Raw genomic sequence first — 16,728 nt, forward strand, 5'->3', positions numbered from 1 at the left:
GGTCTCAACGAAAAGTGCAGCTGATGAAGCTGTTGAGATGAATGATGGTGACAGGGACATCGCTGTCGCCCTTGATAATAAAAGCTTGCAAAAGTGTCATCACAGATGCCATATTGATACAATGAAATAATAATGCCACAGGATAAGCTCCCTGGCCTCCTAACTCTTGGGCTCCCTGATTGTCTTTTGCATGGGATAGGAGCTTACTTAACAGAAAACACTTACTTGATTTTAATGATTGTTCAAATTTTCTTGCTGTTACTGCTTGGGTATCCCATGGAGCGTAAGGGCTCCGGATTAATTTTGACCACCTGGGGATCTTTAACGTGCACCGAAATCTCATACACACTGGCGTTTTTGCTTTTCGCCTCCATCCGAAAAGCAGCTTCCACGGCCAGGAATTGAACCCGCGACCTCGTTCTCAGCTGCACAACGCCTTAGCCACTGAGCCACCGCGGCAGGTGGTGGGAGATGTCAACGAGCAGCTGGGCATCATGAGCACTACTGAGGGGAGTGCTCATGCTGTGCAGAGAAACAATCCGAGAAGGGAATGCACCACAGTAAAAACACGCTGTTTTTATTTACAATAGCTCCAGTAACACCTATCATTTTAACAAAGTTCAAAGAGGAGGTGATTACCATGTTTATATGAGCGGGTGCTCCAGAACCCCTTTAATAAGTGACTATTTTTGGAAAAAATATGACAACATCGTTCCGTGGGGAACCATGAGGAGGATGTGAAGCATCATGGGGGTTCCGTGTAGGTTCCATTGTGTTGCCGTTGTTTCATTTATCGGAGCACGAATAGGAACGTAGTGTGAACCCTCATGTAGAGAAATGTAGAGACAGCGAAGAGACCAACACCTGCGTTACCTGATCGAACTCCTGATTGATTGATTGTGGGGTTTAACGCGCCGACGCAACGCAGGCGATGAGGCGCGCCGTAGTGGAGGGCTCCGGATTAATTTTGACCACCTGGGGATCTTTAACGTGCGCCGAAATCTCGTACACACGGGCGTTTTTGCTTTTCGCCTCCATCAGAAAAGCGGCCGCCGCGGCCGGGAATCGAACCCGCGACCTCGTGCTCAGCAGCGCAACGCCTTAGCCACTGAGCCACCGCGGCGGGTTGATCGAACTCCTCCTGGTTCTCATCTTTCTTTATTGCGTGCTCACACTCCTACCCCGCTGCCCGCCCTCTTCTCTGGTTGAGCTGCAAGGCACGCGGCGCTTCCCGCCTCAGCTTTCCCACGGGAAATTCAACATCCTCCTCTAATGTCATTTCCATTGACGTTCGGCTTCACGTGCCTTCGTTGTATCAGTAGCTTCTTGGCGCAGTTTGAATGAGTGAAGGACATAAGGCGCGTTCGTACCACATGCTCCCATCTCGGTTTGTAGTGCAGTGGGAAGAGTGCCACATACCTCCCATTGCGGCCAGTCATGGGATCGAAACCGGGCGCCGCCTAACTATTTCTTTTTATAGTGTACTGCGCTGACGTCAGGCCAAACGCTGATGGGGCTGAAGAGACGCGCATGAGCAGCAGAGTGCGGACGGCGGACAACGACAACAAGGGAGGGAGGGACACAGCCTCGAGCACGAGATGCTTCGCATCTAAAACATTTCTGACCCACCTTGCAAACATGGTGCCTTTATAGCGTGTTTACAATATTTTGTCCTTATTTAACAGCAAATTAAAAACAACCACATTATGACAAATGCTACAGCCATGAGATTTTTCTCGACAATGGATTGTTTACAATATATCAAACGTACTTTTGAGCAAAATCGTTTTGGACATGCATAGCAAACACAGCTTTTCATGAGAGTGGAACTGCTTGTACAGAACAGTTTTTACGAAATGTTCAAGTTGTCTCCAAAGTGCCATCATTTCGAGTAGTAAAAAACTGAGAAAAAGCTTTCCTGATGTAATAAACACACATCCTGCAAGGGGTAAAGTCATTCAAATGATCATACAGGTGACTTGCACCGGTGAAACTATTCCAATAGATACTACACACATACTGCCTCACATTATTGCAAACATTTATTTAAAACAAGGCGGTCTGTGTTATTAAGCTCATTTAGACACTGCAAATGTATGGGCTCCCACAGAAGTGTAACTACAGATTTAGTTGGGTGCGCACTCCGGACGAGCGTACGCCCCAACAGGGTGGCCCACGACTGCGCATGCGCAGTACGCTACGTAAACGCCCCGACGATGCGGTGCTACGCACGCAACGGCTGGGAGCGTATGCTCCGGGGCGCTTGCGGGGCGCTGTGGACCTGCTGGAAGGCACCTTGCTTCCAAAATAGCTGCTGCCTCGGCGATGTTGGCAGCCGGTCGTGGCAGGAGGTTCCCTGACTGAAAACGTGGAATGTCGCGTGTTTTTCTCGTTAGGCGCGAACGTTTCAGTTCCAACAGGCATAGAGACCAGAAATGAACGACCAAGGACAGCCTGGATGGCTCCCGAAGCGGGTGGCCGTGTTTGTGTGCGTGTCGCGGTGGTGGAATGCGCGCAGTGTTGGTGCAGATCGGCGGCCTCCATTTCGGGAATTGAACAATTTTCGCCTGCGCTCTCGTCGTGCCCATGGGTGTGAGCCGGGAACATTGCGCTACCCGTCTGAAACGTGAAGAATTTGTATATGGACTCCACAAATAAGGGGAAGTGAGCAATAGGAACGCATTGTATATTTTATTTAGTTGCTACACCCGGGTGAAGTGTATCACTAAACTGCCGTGCCAGCCTACCCGCTGTTTCATTTTGCACGTCGTATTAGCGCCGCATGCCATGCTCAGTTGCATTTGTTGCATGGTCCTTCCATATTTCAGAGCTGAATAAAGTGAGTATCCCGAGCACTGCGTGTTGCTTCAAAACTTCAGCGTTGCGAGGTTGAGCAAAACAATCGTGAACGGTGTATCATATTTTCCCCTAATACTGAATCAAGGTAAGAGGGTCTTTATTATCACACTTACAAGATTTTTACAACTGAAACCAGCGTTAACGAATTGAAAAAAAAATACACCGTCCAGATACAGCTTGCCTTGGGTAGCCACGTAAAAAAGGTCAAATTTGGGTACTTTGCGTTGGGTCCAACAGGTGGCGCCACAAGTGTTAGCGCACGCTACGAAAAACGCTGTACTAAAACTACCCATGGGCGCGACGCGACGAGCGTACGCTCCGCTTTACGCCCAGCAATATGCTAACGCCCGGAATGCCCAACTAAATCTGTCTACTGTTAATGAGCAATCAAGTCCCCTTGCTATGTGTACGTTTTACAGGAAGTGCACAATTATGGTCTTTTCTCAGAGTGCACTTTTTTATGAGACACCAGGCTGGATTTATGAATAAAACTCTTTTGACAGGTACTGCACACATAGGGACTCTTGCCAGAGTGCAATCTTTCATGAGCAACCAGGCTAGATTTTCTAGCAAAGCTCTTCTGACACGTGCTGCACACAAAACTACTCTCTCCAGAGTGCAACTTTTCATGTTTACCCAAGTCGTGTTTTCGAGCAAAGCTCTTGTGACATGTGCCACACACATGGGGCTTGATGCCAGAATGCAACCGTTCATGCTTCACCAGGTCACTTTTCCTAGAAAACCCCTTCTGACAGGTGCTACACACAAAAGGCCTCTCACCAGTGTGCTGCCTTTCATGAATAATCAATGAAGATCTGTATGCGAAGCTCTTCTTACAGGTGCTACACACATAAGGCCTCTCTCCAGAGTGCATTCTTTCATGATTAACCAATGCGGATCTGTCTGCAAAGCTCTTCTGACAGGTGCGACAAATATAAGGCCTCTCTCCAGAATGCAATCTTTCATGATAAACCAACATGGATCTCTGTGCAAAGCTCTTTTGACAGTTGCTACACCTATAGGGCCTCTTGCCAGAGTGCAATCTTTTATGGTAAATCAAGCTGGATCTGTGCGCAAAGCTCTTCTGGCAAGTGCTACACACATAAGGCTTCTTGCCAGAATGCATTCTTTCATGAACTACCAGGGTAGCTCTTTCAGTAAAGCTCTTCTGACAGGTGCTGCACACATAGGGCCTCTCCCCAGAGTGCAATCGTTCATGAACAACCAGTCTAGCTCTTTGACTAAAGCTCTTCGGACAAGTGCTGCACACATATGGCCTCTCACCAGAGTGTGATCTCTCATGATCAACAAGCTGGCTTCTTTGAGTAAAGCTTTTTTGACAGCTGCTGCACACATACGGTTTCTCGCCAGAGTGAAGTCTCTCATGATAAACCAGGTGGGTTCTTTGAGTAAAGCTCTTCTGACAGGTGCGGCACACATATGGCTTCTCGCCAGAGTGCAACCTCTCATGATCAACCAGGTGGATTTTTCGAGTGAAGTTCTTATGACAGGTGCTGCACACAAAGGGTTTCTTGCCAGAGTGCACTGACATGTGGCTATCCAGGCTGCATTTTTCACGAAATCTTTCTTTGCAAACAGTGCAGGTGTAGCACATCTTACTGGCACGCATTTTCACTTGACGAGGCGGATGGTTGCATTGCTGACAGGACAGGCAGGAATGAAGCTTCCCTCTGAAAAAGTTTTTCACAGTCAATGAAACACTTCTATATTGGCAAAATGAGACACAAGGGTAGGAAATATGGAATGACAATATTACAAAGCGCAAGCAAAATGCAATATTTACGACCTACCAAACTAGGTCTCAACCCAATAAGTGTATTTACACAAACTCTTTACAATGCGTGCACCAGAGAAAATTTAAGGTGTGAAAATATTTTCGCAGTTTCCTAGCCCTTCAGTCAAACATTCTTCGACAGAATAGTGTTGCGGCAGGTTACACACTCATAGATCACGTTGCAAGTCTAGTGCTTTAAATTTGCAAAAGTAAACTGCAAAAATGCAAAAGTAAACTTTAATTGGGCCATACTAATCCGTCTGGTAGCAGCATTTAGGTGTATCATTAAAGGATTACTACTTCATTCATTGCATGTACCCAAATACACAATGAATAAAAGCTTGATATATGGTGAATTCAAAGGTTCATAAGGTCATTTTCTGGTGCAATATAAAGGTTACTTAAGCCTACAAAACTGAACGGTTTACTTGTGCAGAAAACACAGCAGGAGCAACCTGGGGCCGTATTCTGCTGGTCATCCGACGCGCGCCGGAACGATTTCCGGCGCCCTTCCGACGCGGTTGTTTAGAGAGAGGAGAAAATGGGCTCTCACGATTGGCTCGGAGCGGAAAACGTCAGCCGGCCTACGTCACGCGGCTATATTTTGGCTATTTTTTGGTGACGTCACGTAGCCAAAGGCTCCCGCTCGTTCTCCTGCGACCGGCGGGTGAAATCCGGCGCAGTCGAGAGTGCGTCGGATTGTGAAATGGCTGCATATATGCCTCCTGTGTTTGCACTTCTGTTGGAGCTGGAGGATCCCGTGCCTGAACGCCGACATGGGGACCCATTCGTGCTGAGCGACCGCCACTTCAAGCGCCGTTTCCGTGTAAATAAGGCCACGGCGCGGATGCTCTGCGACGCACTGGACGAGCGCGTTAGGCCTCGCGGTGCGACGGGGCTGTCGACGGAAGCAAAAGTGATGTGCGCGCTGAGGTTCTTCGCTACCGGCAGCTTTCAACAGATGGTCGGTAGCGACGATACTCTCGGCATGTCACAGCCGTCGGTCAGCCGCAGCATTCACGCCGTTGCGAAGGCGCTTACGGAGGTGGGGCGCATCAGGGGCTGGGTGCGGTTTCCCTCGACACCGGAGAAGGCGGCCATCAAGCGCGAGTTCCTGCGGCGCGGGAAAATCCCCGGTGTCTTGGGGTGCCTCGACGGCACCTTGGTCGCCATCAGCAAACCGAGGATGCGGGACCCCAGGCGAGCACAACGGTACTGGACGAGGAAGGGGTATTACGCCCTCAACGTCTTGTTGGTGAGTACGACTCGTTTACGGAAACAAATGGTTTGAGCCGTTTGTAAAAGTAGCTTCAGCATGCCGTCGCCGGCCAGCGGTAACCAAATCCGAAAAATTTAACACGGAGAGTAACGCAATGTTCTTACTTTTGCCTCTGTTCTAGTGAACTTCGTCTTCTTGAAAACGTCGCCCCCAATTGTGTACGAAAAATCGTCATATTTCGAACTACATTTCCGCGTCAACAGTGTGGTGCTGAGAGTTTCTTTGGCTTCATTTGGCGCTCATCGCGTTCGAGAGTAGGCAGACTGAAGGCGTTCGCGAAGGTAAATGAGTTGTGCGGAATGCTTAAACCAAAATGACATTAAAGCGAATGGCATTAGATTTTTTGCGTGTAGCAGCAAATTAATGGCATTAAAACGTAAGGCATTAAGCATTTAATGTCATTTTTCGTGTACGCGTGGCACGGGTATTAAAAGCACAACCACTTCGAACTAAAATCAAAGAAGCAATAAAGAGCATAATTATAGGCGAATGCATGTTCGTTTTGAACTGCACCATCCATATTGCCTGTCACCTTCCACCGTACTAGTTTTTTGTGTGGTGGATAAAGCAGAGGAAGGTATTAAAACTGCGCAGGGTTTATTTCTGCCATTATGGACAGTTCGAAGTCTGCTATCCAGTGTTCTCCCGTGCAAATGTTGCCTCAACACTCCCTCGTCACTTGTACTGACCGTGACAAATGAAAAACGTGTTGCACTAGTGCTTATACACTTTCCTTTCACTTTTCTTGCAGGTGTGTGATGCGCGCATGCGCATCATAGGCGTGCAGACGGGCGCGCCAGGGTCGTGGCACGACGCCTTTGTCTGGCGCGCGTAACACTTTCGTCGTCGCCTCATCGAGGAGCGGCGGGTAGCACCAGGCGAGGTTTTCCTGGGCGACGGTGCTTACCCGCTGGAGCCATGGCTCATGACGCCTGTTGCCCGTCATCCAGGGCCTCAAACACCGGAGGGAAAGTACAACGTTGCGCACGCTGCGATGAGGTCTGTGGTGGAGCGCTGCATTGGCTTGCTGAAGAGCCGCTTCCGTTGCCTGCAGCGCTACCGCACACTCCAGTATGAGCCTCATAAGGCTAGCGACATCGTCGCAGCGTGTTGTGCGTTGCACAACCTGTGTTTGTTGGAGCCCCCCTGCGATGACGGCTCCAGCAGCAGCAGCAGCAGCGACGACGACGACGACGACGAGGGTGACGACACGGACAGTGCCGAGGAGCCTTCCTCCAGCTCCAATTTCTTGCTCCTGGGGGGGCGAGAGGTGCGACGCAGGATTATCGCCCGCTTTTCGCTGGCAAACTCGAGGCATGCAGCCTTTTTGCAAAGAGTGCGCCGCCGGCTTCTCAGGCAACTGAGGCGGCAGTGATTTTTATTTTGTAAACTTTTCTTTCCGGCCGATTGGTTTTCGGCATTTGCTTTGTGTAGAGAAGTCCTCGTGCGTGCTGTGGTTTCGTGAAGAGTGCCGGGGCATTCGCTCTCTTGGTTCGACCAGTGTTTGTGAAGACCCAACACTGCAGCATTTTGTGTAGAGAAGTCCTCTGGTGTTTCGTGCGTGCTGTGGTTTCGTGAAGAGTGCCGGGGCATTCGCTCTCTTGGTTTGACCAGTGTTTGTGAAGACCCAACACTGCAGCATTTTGTGTAGAGAAGTCCTCTGGTGTTTCGTGCGTGCTGTGGTTTCCTGAAGAGTGCCGGGGCATTCGCTCTCTTGGTTTGACCAGTGTTTGTGAAGACCCAACACTGCAGCATTTTGTGTAGAGAAGTCCTCTGGTGTTTCGTGCGTGCTGTGGTTTCGTGAAGAGTGCCGGGGCATTCGCTCTCTTGGTTTGACCAGTGTTTGTGAAGACCCAACACTGCAGCATTTTGTGTAGAGAAGTCCTCTGGTGTTTCGTGCGTGCTGTGGTTTCCTGAAGAGTGCCGGGGCATTCGCTCTCTTGGTTTGACCAGTGTTTGTGAAGACCCAACACTGCAGCATTTTGTGCAGAGAAGTCCTCTGGTGTTTCGTGCGTGCTGTGGTTTCCTGAAGAGTGCCGGGGCATTCGCTCTCTTGGTTTGACCAGTGTTTGTGAAGACCCAACACTGCAGCATTTTGTGTAGAGAAGTCCTCTGGTGTTTCGTGCGTGCTGTGGTTTCCTGAAGAGTGCCGGGGCATTCGCTCTCTTGGTTTGACCAGTGTTTGTGAAGACCCAACACTGCAGCATTTTGTGTAGAGAAGTCCTCTGGTGTTTTGTGCGTGCTGTGGTTTCCTGAAGAGTGCCGGGGCATTCGCTCTCTTGGTTTGACCAGTGTTTGTGAAGACCCAACACTGCAGCATTTTGTGTAGAGAAGTCCTCTGGTGTTGCGTGCGTGCTGTGGTTTCGTGAAGAGTGCCGAGGCATTTCCTGTGTTTGTGATGGTTTGGTGATGGCTAGTGTGGCCTGAAATAGGCTCTGACCTTTCGTACTCCGACGCCTCATAAATGCAGACTTCTTTTTCATTTGATCCAGTTTATTGCGTGCTTTTGATGGGAAGTCAATGAGGCACAAAATATTTATTTAAAAAAGATCACAAAAAGTTCCTGCTAGCATCACAAAAACGTGTGTAGTAGATTGCACAGAATGCATGAAAACTGTCAGTCCAAAGAGTGAAATTATGTCCTAGCACAACCATTACACTGCGCGCTTGTTTGGTGGAGCTACTGTGGATCATTGCAGTTCACAATGCCTTGTATGCGGGTACGTCCGCTTGCTATTGCCATCGACAGCGCAGTGACACGATCTGTGCACCTCTGCGGTGTCGACATTACTTGTGCATGTCACTATCATTGTGAATCTGTTGCTTAGAATGTGCTCAGCATTTCTACAAATATGGATTTGGCAAATGTTGAACACAATAATAGGATGACTGACACGGTCAATGCTGTGCTTAAGGGCCTGAATGAAAAAGTTAATGGCAGTTCAGAAATGCACAAAAGTTAGGCTAACCTTTGTTTCCCAAATTTGCAGGTGCAAAATGTTTTCTCTAACTGCTACTGCATGTGCATCATCTGTCTCACAGGCATACAAGGCAGTACCACCCTGCTAAATGTGCTTAATTTTTTTTACTGTGGCAACGGCTATTACTTGCCAGTCTTTTCCCCTAACTGCACTTGACGGGAAAGTCTCGCTGGTTCGGAGTTGAAGATGTTCTGTTGCTCACAAATTGGCTCATTCAGTGACGTATGCTGGACACATGTTGGTTAAATTTCTCTCCTGTAAATTTTCTGTTCATGTTTGCCCTTCGCATAAAGTCCACTCGTCCTCTATTGTTTTCCCACTTGGCCTGTGGCCCTATATGGGGTTTTCATTGGCTGTCTTAAATGTACTGCATTATTCCTTAATGCCCCAGCAATAAAGGATCTATGAAAAAAATGTGCCCGCTTCACTGCAACCCAATGCAAGTGACTAGATTCACAAAAAAATGCACTGAGTATTGTATCATTAAGGCAAAACAAACAAAAGCCACCCCTGGCCTGGCGTGAACACTTCGAAATGACGGCAAACCACAGGAAATACGTCGCTAGAGTAAAAAACAGTGAAATGACTAGGTACAGCAAAAGGCACTCTCGACTTGGAGTCGCCACTTGTACATGGCATGGGGCAACAGAAGGCACTCTCGCCTTGGAGTGAACACTTGCAAATGACGGCAAGTGACAGGAAATACGTCGCTAGTGTAAAAAACAGTGAAATGACTAGGTACAGCAAAAGGCACTCTCGACTTGGAGTAATTACTTCTAAATGACTATAAAAATACACTATGTCACTTGTGTAAACAAACAGTGGACTGCAACGGGGAAATAAAAGACACTCGGCTTGGAGTAATTACTCGTAAACGACAACAAAAGACACTATCTCACTTGTGTCAACAAACAGTGGAATGTACGGCAACAAAAAAAGGCATGCGGCTTGGAGTCTGCACTTGAAAGTGAAAACAAAAGACTTACTATCTGACTACTGCAAACAAAGACTGGCATGGAATGGGGCAACAAAAACCACTCGGCTTGGAGTAAAACAAAAGGTAAAAAATCACAATGGGAAAAAAAGTTTACCGCAGGTGGGGGAGCTATGCGCTGTATTGCGAGTTGTCATGTTGATTACTGCGGGGGTTGCTGAGGCCGGTGTGACCAAGCGAAGGCCGCAGTAATCAACATGATTAGCGGCAGTACAGCGCACAGCTCCTGTACGATTATCAGCAGTGCCTGCAGCAAGGCGCCTTGAGCCTCGATAGCTACTAGCTGCCGGTTCAAACCGGCAGCTATATTTTCCAACACAGCTGCCTGACGCTCCTGCGTCGTTGCGAGCCTGGCCAGCACCTCCTCGAGAGCCTTGTGATGGCGCACAGTCTCCTGCGCAGCAGTGCATACACAGCAAGCATTTCACCTATGCTCCATTACACGGCATTCCTCAACTTTTTTTACAGAACCTACATCATTACAGCTTGTAAGAAACAATTGTGAGGTGGCAGCAGCAGCACACGTGAGGCTGTGTATAATTTAAATCAAAGGCCATGTCGTTATGTTGGACTGTTTCTTTTATTTTTCCTCCTACGTGCCCATGACAAAATGAAAAAAAAAAGTTTCTGAAGGGCTACTGTGCATTAATATTGAAAGCATACACAAATACACGTTACTGTCACATGATAAAAGATGCTTGTATAAGTATGCGTGAGGCAATGAACACAAACCTGTTTCTTCTCCTCCTCCAGCTTAACAATGCGGGCGTAGCCTGCAGCCATGCGCTTCACGAAATCCTGGCGCCGTGAAACACGGCTTCCTGGGTCACTGCAGGATGTCAAGAAGTGTTCAGCGAGAAATGTGCATACCCTGTTTTTGTTAGCAAGTGGAGTCTGTTACACAAATGGCAGCAAGTCTAGATCAGCCAAGAGTGCATGTCGTCGTTGTGGGTTGCGTAAGTACTCTACCCGCTCGCACGGCTGCAGGAGGCCTGCCCTGGGGGAGGAGGGTCAGGAGTCGAGCTGCTGGAGGGAGGGCTTGGCCTGGCTCGGGAGGGCTGAGCCTGGCTTGGGCTGCTGGGCAGGGGAGGCATGTGTGGAGGAGGCGTCTGCGGGGGAGGAGTAGGAAGGGGAGGCGTGTGCAGGGGAGAATGGAGAAGGGGAGGACTGGGCAGGGAAGGGCTGGACGGCGCTGAGCTCTGCTGGGGAGGGCTGCGGACGCCAGGCGGGCTCCTAGGTGTTGATGGAGCTGCAAAAAATTCAAAGTACATTTCGAGCAAACATGGCCGCTTAACACTACCAATGTTGAAAATAATGAGCATGACATTGAAATGGAATGTTTACACACCTGCCATGCCGCTGGTGCCTGGCCTGTCCCACACGGAGACCCGTGGGCGTCCTGCACCAGCGGTGCCCCCCGCCGGATCCTGATTGCATGCAGCAAAATCATCCACAATTATCACCATTATCTCCACAGGCTACACAAATTACATCAGCTATGTATGACTTGCAGCTAAGAAGAATGTGCGGTCGCACCTGGTCCCCATCAAAATGCTCGGTAAGCGCCTCCATGTCTGCTTGGTCCATCCCTACCAGGTTTAAGATTCTCCCAGCTTTCCCTGGCACCTGCCCGGCACCCGTGGGTCTGAAAAAGAGTAGAAGGCTGGGTACAACTCAACTCCAGGAAAACAAGAAAGAAATGCCACTTCTACCTTGTTGGAAAGCAAAAACGCACTGCGTTCCAGTTTAACTTATTTACGTACAAATTGCTGTTGCTGCTCGTACGCGGCTAAGGCAGCATTGCTTTTAAGGTACCGCAATAACGACATCACATTACGACATTAGTGAAAAACTTCAGACTCACCCCATGAGCGCCCGGTACGCCAGCCACGCCTTCTTCGCCCCCGTCCTCTCCCGCCTCCATACTGCTTTCCACTGATAAACATTCTTCCTGGCCGGGCCCTCGTCATTTAGAAGGCGGGTGACCTCCCGCCACAGCTGACGTTTTTTTTCGACGGTGGCCCGGTCGGAAGATTCCGCTAACATTAGCGGATTTTCCTCGACAAACTGTAGCAGAAACTGCACCTGCGCCTGCGTCGCCTTAGGCCCCAAAGTAACACCCCTGTGCGACGACATGGCGCAGTTTCTTCTTCAGTCTGTACTGAACCGCCAAAGAAAGACGTTCAAATATTGCGCGTGCAAATTTGTTGTCCCACGCACAGCGCCGCTCGGTGGCGTAAAAGTAAACAAAGTGGGATAATAAATGCGTTTACTTCGTTTAATCGCTGACGATACTGCCCATGAAAACAGATAAACAGAAAAGGCTTTGTTATATCTAAACAATTTTATTAATTTCGCTTTAGCAGCATTTGAAAGTTACGAGATTGTCCCCGAAGGCGATGACGTACTTCCCGCGCTCTTCGAGGGCGGGGCGGTTGGCTATTTGCACGTCATTTTGACGTCACGAACTTCCGACGCGCGTCGGAAGGGCGTCGGATAGCAGAATACGGCCCCAGATCTCCAAATTACAATGATGACTGCAGTAACACTAGCACCTGCCACTCTTTTCCATTATAATATGCAAAAAGGGCCAGCCTAGAGCTCAAACAATAAAATGGTGCCTAGCACAGTACTGCTGAGTGAGTGCTGAGAATAAGGCTCCAATTTTACAGAAATACATTCGCAATTCATAAGGTACACACCAGTGCTAAGCAGAGCTGAAGATTCGTAACTGCACTGGGCTGCCAAATCTCATGAAATTTAGATAAAAGACTATAATTACACAATTATTAAAATTTGGCAAAACAAACCTCACCACAAAGGCGAATTTGAGAACACAACTCCCACTAGAAAAAATTTAGTTGACATTGCTAAGCTAGAATTAAAAAAATTTGGTCATGTGCACTCATGCTAGTGGAAATTGAAGCCGCGACTATAAAGGCACAAATGCGGGCAGTAAAGCATTCATTTTGAATAAGAGAAGTGGCACAGCTATACGCACATCCGAACCTTTGTAAAAATCAGGTTTTTAGCCCCACACAGCAACCATGCAAAAAAAATTGCATGCCAATCCAGCCTCTGAAAATGGTTGGAAAGCGAAAGCTGCAAACAACACCCACAATGATTGCCCATGCGACATCACTTGAATTCACACACGTGGCCATACAAAGAGTTAAACCAGAGACAAGTAAAATGCACTTAACCACACCGTTTATTACTTCAGAGATAGTCTTTGATATGGTTAAATCAATGCCTGATACATAAACAATGGTTGGTTGAGTTGCACTAGTGAAGCACATGAGTGGAAACTCCTTTTTTATAAAATGAAAGGTAGCTCAAACCAGGTGTTAGACGATCTCACTCCTCCTCCGTCTCTGTCGCCGCCAACAGAGGCGACGAGATCGCCGGCACAGATGGAGAAGTGCGATGCCACGCTTTGGTGTGAGCTTTCTGTACCCAATTTTTATGACTCCTAGCGCATGCGCAAGGCAGGCACACGGCCGCTACACATGCCGTGGGCGGAACACAAAGCGGCGCGAGGTTGCGTGAAGCTATCACGTGGCATTCAGTGAGAACGCAGGGGATAAAGCCGCAGATGTGTTGGTGAGTGTGCCGTATGTCTCCCCCGTCTCAGCGTGGGCTCGTAGCTCAACCAGTAAGACCACGGGCTCTCACTCTATTTCTCTAGTCGTTGCAGGTTCGATTCCTGGTGGTGCAAGTAACTTCTTTTATTTGTTTGCTGGTGTTTTCTGTTGACACCAACGGTTGCGACATTACCCTTGGGGGGTAGAGGTGAAAAGCTTCACTTTAATAAGCAATGATAAAACTGCAGCACGGTCTTCCAGCTTACACAATTCCTGCCATGCAGAGCACTTGAGCACAGCCACTGAGCCATTTTGAAAATTGATTGATTGATTGTAGGGTTTAACGTGCTGATGCAATGCCGACAATGCCGTGCGCCGTAGTGGAGGGCTCCGGATCCATTTTGAACGCCAGGGGATCTTCAACGTGCGCCAAAATATCGTACACACGGCCATTTTTGCTTTTCGCCTACATAAGAAAAGTGGCAGCGGCAGCCTGGAATCGAACCCACATCCTCGTGCTCAGCAGCACAACGCCTTAGCCACTGAGCCACCGTGGCGGGTCATTTTCAAAATGCCCTCCAACAACTGGCTCTGGCCATGGCATCTGCTCTCTCGAAATTTTTTATCCCTCCTACTATCTTACAAGCACGAAGAATGGGTCGGGCAAGCTCGCTCATCACAGTCTTCGAAGGAGGAAAGGTCCCACACTACATCTACTACCGCGGGGCTGAATACCATTGCTTTCTGTATAAAAAGAAGTACAAGGTATGCAACGTTTGTGGCAAGGGGGGCCATCGTATGGACGTATGCCCAAATCCTCAGGATGTATGCTGCAAGGGATGTGGGCTAGAACAACCACCCGAAAACCATCCTTGTAACCTCACCAGCGCCCTCTGTGGAAAAGGGCACCCCACCGGCGACAATGCCACAAACGATTCCAAACCCACTACCTTCTGAAGAGATGCCAACCGGAGAAGAAACTCCACCAGAAAGAAAACATGTCCAAGGTGCGCCCATCACACAGCTCTTTCAGAAGGACATAAAGCTAAAGGGCTATAATATAAAATAACAGCCCAACCCGTACCACATACGTATCACGGGTGACGCCAATTAAAAATAAACAAACTGGACCGAGGTCAACTAGAGTTTTGAAGAGAAGGAAATACCCACCGAAGTGGAAAATAAAAGGGAAAAATGCTACACAGCGACACCACAGCCAGGAGAGCGGGCCCGGGGAGACTCCCCTGATCTCCCCTGGGACGGTAGCAGGAAAGGTTGGGATGAGGGATGCAGATGGTGGTAATAAGGAATGGGTTAGGGGAAAGTGGGTGGGACTGGGGACAGCGAGGTTTTTGTTCTAATCCTTAGAGAAGGACAGGAAGAAGTCCATCGCCAACGAGGAGGGAGAGATATTTCTTTCCGCCCCTTACGTGGAGCAAGAGACAGCAGTAAAGACCACAGGTCATGACCTAACAGCAGAGGGAAAGAACTGCCAAGACACCAGACCCGAGAGTGCCAGAACCAAGCGAGTGAACAAGGTGTACAAGATAAGGCCACCCCTTCCCCCCCCCCAGAAAAGGCCAACCTGGGAGGCAGTGAAATCCCCGCCTCAAGCAAAACATCAAAACAGCTGAGCTGGGTCAGCATGGTCTCCAATGAAAATAATAGTAGTAAAGCTAGATAAGCGAGGAAACACATGCCTAATACATAGCAGGGCGGGCAAACCAAACTCGTGCGCATTCGAGAGCTCAAAAAGGAAATAGCCATACTTGAGGGCCAAAAAGAACCCCAACTCATGAACACCACGGGCGAAAACCCTTCTGCAATAGCGCAAGCTCTCAAGGCAAACAGAGCAATTACCTGGAAACGAAACACCTGAACTTGACAAAAACCACAGCCACACCGAGAACCTCAATCCGTCGCGAAGCGCCAAAAAAAATTCTAAACCCGAGATGCACGAGAATAAGCTAGACGACTCTGACAACAGCATGAAGACCGAATTCAGTGTAGAAATGAATGGGGCCATAGGAAAAGCTATAACAGTGACGCAAGACATAATACAATGCGCCGTAGGAGACCTGACAGAATAAGCCGCATAGAAACAACGATGAACAGCAGAATGAGCCACATTGAGGGAGCTATAGCGGAAAAACATTCAAAATACAGCAAGCCCTACGACAGGCACAGCTCCATCGACAGACGTAGAAGCACTGATCCCAATGACTGCAACGATGCAGACTACAAATAGGGATTCCCGGTACTGTGTCTGGCAGTGGAACTGCAGAGGTTTCCGAAAAAACGAAGCACCATGCAGCTATACGTTAGTACACAACAAACACACCCTGACATCTTGGCCTTACAGGAATTGGGGAGAAGCCACACCCGCAAGCTAGATCCTTCATAATCCGCCACTGTTACATCTTTGGTCGGACGGAATGTACCGGCTCTCCAGCACGACATCGAAGAAAAAATGATTGAGCACATTCTGGAAATTTTCCCTACCTCCAAGAAAGGTAACTCGTGCTTCATGAACCTCTTTGGGAAACTAGAACTAGTCTACACTCGTTACAGCGGATCCGGCAACAACAAACTTTCGGTTACAACAGACCATTTCTCTTAGATTGTCTCGTACCCATGCATTTTAAATGGAGTCCACTCCAGTGTAACGGGTGTAGACTATATATGTTAGTGAGAAAGCACTACCAACCATACGAGTTGGTGCCCCCATCTTACTCAAGATATGGGAAGAGAACTGCAGAGCCAATCGTTATATCGAAGTGTGAAGAAGCATTGTCTTATACTGTGGTATGTGGGCTGTTTCTTATTAAAAACACATGCTCCAGAGGATGTTAAGAATTTTTCAACAAGGCGACCTCTGGCATCCGTGCGGAAAGAGTGCCAAAGAAGATTAAGCACATTTAGGTCACCTGTGTGCATGTGTGGTCCAGGGAACTGATCTATCGGCCCCTCAAAATCAGAGCTGGATATCTGGAGGAATGTAGAGGGAGCAAATCATTATTAGCTTGTTAGATAATATTGCTCAAGCTGCAACACCCTCAAAGAAAGTGTTTAAATTGAGAGTATTATGTGCTACGGATTTCTGCACAATGGTGCCCACACCGCCCGAACAGTGCCTACAGCAATTGCTGTCCTTTCTAAATACCATATAATTATTCAGGAAGTTTGAGTGTGTGCTGCTGAGACGCATTTCTTGCACACACATTACACTCAGTTGA

General features: G+C 48.5%; 2 protein-coding genes across 3 annotated transcripts in view; both read right to left on the minus strand.

The window, feature by feature from the left end:
- Positions 1–1,121: 1,121 nt before the first annotated feature.
- Positions 1,122–16,728, minus strand: part of LOC144158691 (uncharacterized) — a 35,704-nt gene continuing 20,097 nt past the window's right edge. Inside the window, exon 5 of one of the 2 annotated variants that reach the window (XM_077689740.1) lies at positions 1,122–4,550. In XM_077689740.1, coding sequence (XP_077545866.1) covers positions 3,290–4,550 — 1,261 coding nt within the window. In that variant the 3' untranslated portion in view covers positions 1,122–3,289. Of the gene's footprint in view, positions 4,551–6,808; positions 7,189–16,728 lie in introns of those variants that run through there. The other variant, XM_077689741.1, reaches the window with a different exon arrangement.
- LOC144158697 (uncharacterized) lies at positions 8,174–14,267 on the minus strand. Its single transcript, XM_077689753.1, has 5 exons — positions 11,773–14,267; positions 11,445–11,553; positions 11,257–11,335; positions 10,641–11,157; positions 8,174–10,302 (listed from the first exon to the last, which is right to left on the minus strand). The coding sequence occupies exons 1-4, from the start codon at positions 12,042–12,044 to the stop codon at positions 10,874–10,876; spliced, it is 744 nt and encodes a 247-aa protein (XP_077545879.1). The 5' UTR covers positions 12,045–14,267; the 3' UTR covers positions 8,174–10,302; positions 10,641–10,873.

Source organism: Haemaphysalis longicornis, unplaced genomic scaffold (genome assembly GCF_048455015.1).
Source record: "Haemaphysalis longicornis isolate Haplotype H1 unplaced genomic scaffold, Haemaphysalis longicornis Haplotype H1 scaffold_10, whole genome shotgun sequence".
Taxonomy (NCBI): domain Eukaryota; kingdom Metazoa; phylum Arthropoda; class Arachnida; order Ixodida; family Ixodidae; genus Haemaphysalis; species Haemaphysalis longicornis.

What these genes read in the sequence shown, in the direction of transcription:
- LOC144158697 (XM_077689753.1), bottom strand. Translation starts at nt 12,044, where the DNA reads ATGTCGTCGCACAGGGGTGTTACTTTGGGGCCTAAGGCGACGCAGGCG. An exon ending in GCGTACCGGGCGCTCATGGG is followed by an intron (nt 11,554 to 11,772) that starts GTGAGTCTGAAG and finishes ACTCTTTTTCAG; the next exon opens with ACCCACGGGTGCCGGGCAGG. An exon ending in AGCATTTTGATGGGGACCAG is followed by an intron (nt 11,336 to 11,444) that starts GTGCGACCGCAC and finishes GCATGCAATCAG; the next exon opens with GATCCGGCGGGGGGCACCGC.